We start from the raw sequence: 6000 nt of genomic DNA, 5'->3' as shown, positions 1-6000 counted from the left end.
AGAGTGGGTGGTAGGTGACAAACCTGGAAGCAAGGAAATGAAGGTGGTCTTTCCTTGATTTCCCCTCTCTAGGAAAGGGCTCATTAGCCCTGTTGATACTGGGTCAGGGTCCAATGCTAGTGGCAGCATCCAAAGGTACAAATTCTTATGTTAAGTGCCATCTACCCCAGAACAACCATCTGGGTCCTGCACAATCCTATCTTTAATACAAGGCTATTGGGTGAAGGCTGTTGAACATCAGACCCAATGTGGTAAGAATACAGCATCAGTGACAGTGATAAACAGTTCAATCATTCATTCATTCATTCCAATCTATATTTATTAACACTGACTGGAGTCTCTGCCCAAAATTGAGACTAGAGGCTGAAGTATAAAAAAGTAATGATAAGTCACTTCCTTTCCCTACTTCTGTGTTCTCTTCTGTCAAACAAGAAGCTGGAGTTTAATGCCTTTGCTTTGCTATGTCTCCTGTGCTTCATGAACTTACACGTAAAGGCAGGAGCAGTTTGCCCTGGCATGGGCCAGAGGAATGGCGTCAGGGGCTGAAGGGCAAAGGATAAGAGGTACTGCTTGTCCTCTGCCTCCTTGGAATGAGGTACCCTCTAAAAGGTGCTAGGGATGTACCAGCTCTGTGCAAACTAGAGGTCTGGTATTTGCCAGAAGCTTTGGCATAATGCAAGGAGAAATAGTGCATGAATGATGTGATGGAATTATTGCTGACCATGAATTTCCTGCCCAATTAGTGAGATGAGGTTGTGTGGGGTTTCATCTAATTGGAACTTTCCTCAGCAGATCTAGGTTTATTTACCATTTTACATGATCTCAGGAGATGAGAGGGCAGCATGTTGAATTACAATAACCTTTCATTAAACAAAGTTCTTCCTCATTGACCTTTGATTCCCCTTTCCGCATTGTGCTTCTGTGTTTCTCCATAGAACCTCTGTCACAGCTTCTTTGCAACCGAAGAGGGTACTTGGGTTTGAATTTTTTTCAGTGTCTGGTGCATTTGTCCCTCTATATTCAAGTCACAATAAATGTCTGTAAGAAGAATTTTCTGAATTGCTAGACTGGAAACTCTTTGGGGTTCAATGTCTAGTCTATGTGCGTCTTGGTATTTCACCTTACCATCCATCCCCCAAACCTCCTACCGATGCCTGCTAGAAGGAACTCAACGAATCTCTTTCAAAACATCTTAATCTATAGGTATAAATTGTGGCTTCCATAGAAATACTGGGTTTACATGAAATCCAGAGGATATCTGGGAGAGTTAACCATGGTTTCAAGAAGATTTAAAGTCCTTTCTCCCAAGGTAGTTCCTTTGAAGGATGAGCATTCTAAGTTGGTAGATGAAGAACGAGGGAAAGAGAGAGACTTGTTTTTGTTACATTTAGGGTTCAGTTAAGTATTCAAAGTTCTGAGGAGACTTTTCAGGGCCCCCTTTCACACCATTCACATTTAGAGGCCAGAGCTCATGCATCCCCACGCCCTTCCACTTTGTAGATTAATTGCTCTATCTCTTAGCAGCTTCAACCAAGGCCCATCCTTCTCTGAACATGTTCCATTGCTTAGATCAGGAAACAGGTAGGAAAAATTAACTATATAATACTTGTATTATACAAATAATGGGAAAATATTATAAAAATTGGGAGACTAGAGAAAAAACTTCATTCCTAATATCTTTACTCCAGTCCAGGGGTTTTCAAAGTCTGGTCCCGAGACCAGAACATCAGTATCACCTGGGACCTTGCTAGAAATGCACATTCTCGGGCCCCACCCAGTCCTAGTGAATCAGAAACTGGCATGTGTTCCAGCAATTTGTGCTTTAACAAGTCCTTCGGGGGATTCTGATGCACACTAAAGTTTGAGAATGGCTGTTCAGGCAAAACTATTATTAGTATTTTATGGTAGTCTTTTCATGAGTGCGTGAGTGTGTGTGTGTGTGTGTGTGTATGTGTGTGTGTGTGTATATGCAGGCTTTACCAAACTGTTGGAGTACAAAAGCAGCCATTGTAACACTAACCCGAAATCTAATCTCTCCAGCCTAGAGCCCCACCTAGCCCTGCAGTGAGTCCAAACTCCTTCAGAGTTTTCTAATATCAAGAATCTGGGAATCATCACGGTGGACCTTATAGATGTGAGTATATGTGCCCTAGGCAAACCACTCCATGGGACCTCAGTAACTTCACTTTACTGGTTTGTTCCTGGGCTCGGATGGATAAGTAGCCCTACTTATCTATCGGCAGGACTTTCATCTTTCCCTGTCTGATGTCCCTGTGAAACACAGATTGTCCCTTGCCCTGACATTCCTTTGGAATTTCCTATGGATCCCCAGAGCTAATTGTTCACTGTCTGTGGCTGGTAAGGAAAACACAGGGTAAGAGTTCAGCGTATGGTCACTGCATGGCGCCACCCTTTCCTCTGACCCTCAGGCCTGGGGGCTTAGTCTGCGCACTGCTTCAGTGAGGCTGCAAAAAAGAGAACACACCTCCCCAAACTTCAGTGAGGCTTTTGTAAGAAAAAAACAGGCCACTTCATGGACATCTAATGACACAAAATAAAATACACGTGGGCCATGGCAGGAAATGGAAAATCTCCCCTCATCTTCTGAGAAATGGGAAAGCATTTTCTCTGTTGTGCATTAGTCAGGAGAGACTAGTTTAGCTACAGTAACAACCCCAGACTCAGTGAATTAAAAGTACTCAGGTTTATTTCTCACTCATGCTAAATGTCTTTCAACATTAACTGGGGACTTTACCCTGCTTCATCCTCACCCTGGATTCTGTTTGACAGACCACAGCGACCTAAAATACTGTTGGAGAGGGGAAAGGGCTTTGTAGCATCTCATTCCAACAGTTAAATTCTCTACCAAGAGGTGACAGTCACTTACCTTCCTAACCCACTAGTTAAAACTTGTCACAGTGCTCCACTTAACCACAAGGGGTTTGGCAGGTGCAACTCTACCATGTATGTGGAAGGTACCTGAACATCAGTCATGACTAGCATGCTGGAGATTTGCTCCTTTTGTCTGCTTCCCTTTGCAGCCTCAGTCAGGAGTCCAAGGGCTCTTCTTGCTCTGTGATCCACCACTATCTGCTTGATTCTGCTGTTATGAGTTTCAACTCACATTATCAAGAACTGTGATGGGTAGATCAGCGGGGGGACAGGATTCCCTTGTACCCGCTGTTCACCCCGCGCCCAAGCAGCCTGGCTGGCAGGGTGGGAGTGGGGTCTGTGATTCCTCGCAGGCAGCAGGGTTTGTAGAGGTGATGCAAGGTATTCCTAGTACTCCCACTCTGCCATGCTGTTTCCTTCCGCATTCTTGGCAATGTCTCTCATCTTGGCTTCTGTCACTCTGGCTTCTTCTCCTTATAACTTTTGGTCCCCACATGGGGACCAAAAGTTCTTCTCTATGTGCTTCTCAGCCCTAGAAAAACAAGAGGAAGTGACTAATTACCAGAATACAGAAGCCGTCTAGTGCTGCGCTATTAACAATTCATCGAGTTACAGCAGTTTCGCTTTAGCTCAGCCATATGTACTTCGTTGCATATGTAGTATTTGTACAATTTTGCGTCATGCTTTTTTACATTACATAATGCTTATTTTAGGTTGAAAATCCTAAATCCACTGTCATAAGTGAGTGCCAAGTTCATGTTTGGGCTTTTTCATAACTGTAAACAGAGGATTAAATGCTATTTACCTGACCAGCTTTAAAGTTTAAATTTTTTTTCATCTTCTTTTTAAGTCATTAAATTGTCACATCGAAACCCCCCCCCCCCCCAAACCCAGCATTGGTGGCTTTCCCTAACGTTATGTAGGCTTAAGGGATAGTGAAACCAGGACAGAGAACTGTTTCTGTGCCCAAGCTAGCACGGAGCAATAACTTATTCATTACCCGAGAGAGAATGCCACTCCTCCTTTCCAGGCTGCAAACAGGCCAGGCTCAAAGGGCAGGCGGGCTGGCTTAGGCAGCGCCTCTGCGGCTACCTGGAAGCCGAGCAAGTCACCTGAGTCGTGCCGGTGCCTGGGCTGCCAACCTGCAGCCACCGGGCCGCAGTCCGTGGGGGCACGAGGACACTCCCGGGGCGGGAGGACCCCCTTGGTCCTCTAAGCAGGCAGCCGGCCCGCTGGTGCGGCGGCGCCAGGTGCCGTTGCCCAGGTAGCGCGTGCCCCGGCACCTGCCGCTCCAACCCCGCGCCCGGGGCGGGGCTTCCCGCGTCCCCTTTAAGAGTGCGCATCGCTCGCCCCTGACGTCAGGGTGTCTCTCCGCACGAGCCCGCGTCCCGCGCCTCTCCGCGCCCCCGCGCCCACTGCCCCGGCGGCTGCACGACGAGCGGCGGCCCGGCCAGCGCGCCGCACCGCTCGGTCCTCCCGCCCGGCTCCGCCGCCGCCCGCTCCCCGCACCGCAGCAGTCCCGCGGGTCCTCCTGCGCCATGTCGGTGGCCGGGCTCAAGAAGCAGTTCCACAAAGCCACTCAGGTAAGGCGCGTGACAGGTGCGCCGCGGGGCGGTCCCGGGAGGAGGCGCTGAGGGCGCGCTGGACGCCGGCAGCGGGCAGGGAGCGTGGGGACGCCGGCCAGCACCGAGCCGGGCCCGGCCGCGCCCCGCATTGCTCGCCCAGCCCGCCGCGGCGGCGGCCCGGGCATCCCGGGACTGGGAGCCCGCCTTCCGTCCCGCACCCCCGGCTCAGGGCGGCGCTGCGGGCATCCACGGGTCCCAGGCGTCCAGCCTAGTCGCTCCGAGTGTCGCCCCCGCATCGCCCAGCGCGGGCGCGACAGGGAGGGGGCCCCGGTGCAGCGCCGCCTCGGCGCGCAGGTGCCCGGGCGGCGCTGCGGGAGATTATGTAAAGTAGCCTTTTCCCTGGCGACCTTGCGGTGTCGGTGCGCCCGGCTGTCCCGGGATGTGCTGGCATGAGAGGTGGCCCGCTCTGGGGGTGGCTGCGGAGGTGCCCGCGGTCTGCGCTCTTCCCCTGTGGTCTCCGAATTCCGCCTTCCAAGGCGTCCGCAGGCTCCCTAGGAATGGGAGGATGGGGCTTCCTTCTGGGAAGCTCATGCGTTAACTTTTCCTTGGAGAACTCGGTCATGAAACTCCTTTGAGGCCAAGGCTCGACCGGCAGTCTGCATGCCTTTAAAAATTTCCCATGGGTTTTGCAGCGTTAACATTACCAAATCATCATGTATTTCAAAGTATTATTTTTAGTGAGCCTTTTACATCTTGGATGTGCCCATCTTTATGGGGTTAATAAGCTGTGATTATAATAAAACTTCTTTAATTCAGATTCTAATAATTTAAATCTTGCTGGGCTGGGTTGAAGAATTTTACATAGGGAAAAATAAGTGAATACTTATAATGTGACCTATTTCTTATATAATGAGTATGGTTACTTTTTTTTTTTTTTTTTTTTTACCCTTCTGAAACAGTTCTAGTTTAAAATAAGAGGTCTTAAGCTAAGGACTTTATTGATTTCTTTAACTATTTCATCTAATTTAGCCTTAAATATTTTTTTCATAGATTTGCTCATAATTAATACCGAGCTTTCTCATAATTTCTCAGAAGTAGTGAGGTTTTTCCCAGGCTACCACAATAACAGTCCTATTATAAACCACCTCCAGAGAAGGTGAGGTTTATCTTTTACAGAATTTTGGTTAAGTTAGGGTGAGAGATGCAGCATGAAGTTCATCCCGTGTGCCCACGTGCCATCTCTATCACCACAGACCTGCCTTTATAGAATCGGTTACATTTGTCAACTTGGGAAATGGAGAAAAACTAAGACTATTTCAGTAAAAATACCCATTAATGTGTTTTGGCTTTTCACCTTGGATCTTTCTGAGACTTCTCTGCCAGAAGAAATATTTGTAAGTATAAGTGCATTGTTGGTGTAATTTGGAAGGCCTCTAATAACTTTATATTTCACATTCCTTCAGGTTTACAGAAGCAGCATATGTGCTATCCAGAAATTGTCAGGCAGGATTTCTTAGATGTCACTAACCTTTTTTATTTCTGG

General features: G+C 48.1%; 1 protein-coding gene and 1 long non-coding RNA gene across 3 annotated transcripts in view; one reads left to right on the top strand and one right to left on the bottom strand.

The window, feature by feature from the left end:
* Positions 1-2689: 2689 nt before the first annotated feature.
* Positions 2690-4206, bottom strand: LOC309633186. The gene is made up of 2 exons (XR_014247369.1): positions 3893-4206; positions 2690-3424 (listed from the first exon to the last, which is right to left on the bottom strand). It is a non-coding gene; the product is annotated as an uncharacterized lncRNA (long non-coding RNA).
* A 115-nt stretch (positions 4207-4321) lies between these two features.
* Positions 4322-6000, top strand: part of SH3GL2 (SH3 domain containing GRB2 like 2, endophilin A1) — a 217224-nt gene continuing 215545 nt past the window's right edge. Inside the window, exon 1 of one of the 2 annotated variants that reach the window (XM_082401686.1) lies at positions 4322-4475. In XM_082401686.1, the coding sequence (XP_082257812.1) occupies positions 4431-4475 (45 nt within the window). In that variant the 5' untranslated portion in view covers positions 4322-4430. The remainder of the gene's footprint in view (positions 4476-6000) is intronic. The other variant, XM_082401685.1, reaches the window with a different exon arrangement.

Source organism: Balaenoptera borealis (genome assembly GCF_965194805.1).
Source record: "Balaenoptera borealis genome assembly, chromosome: 8".
NCBI lineage: Eukaryota > Metazoa > Chordata > Mammalia > Artiodactyla > Balaenopteridae > Balaenoptera > Balaenoptera borealis.
This window is presented reverse-complemented; position numbering and strand designations above follow the sequence as displayed.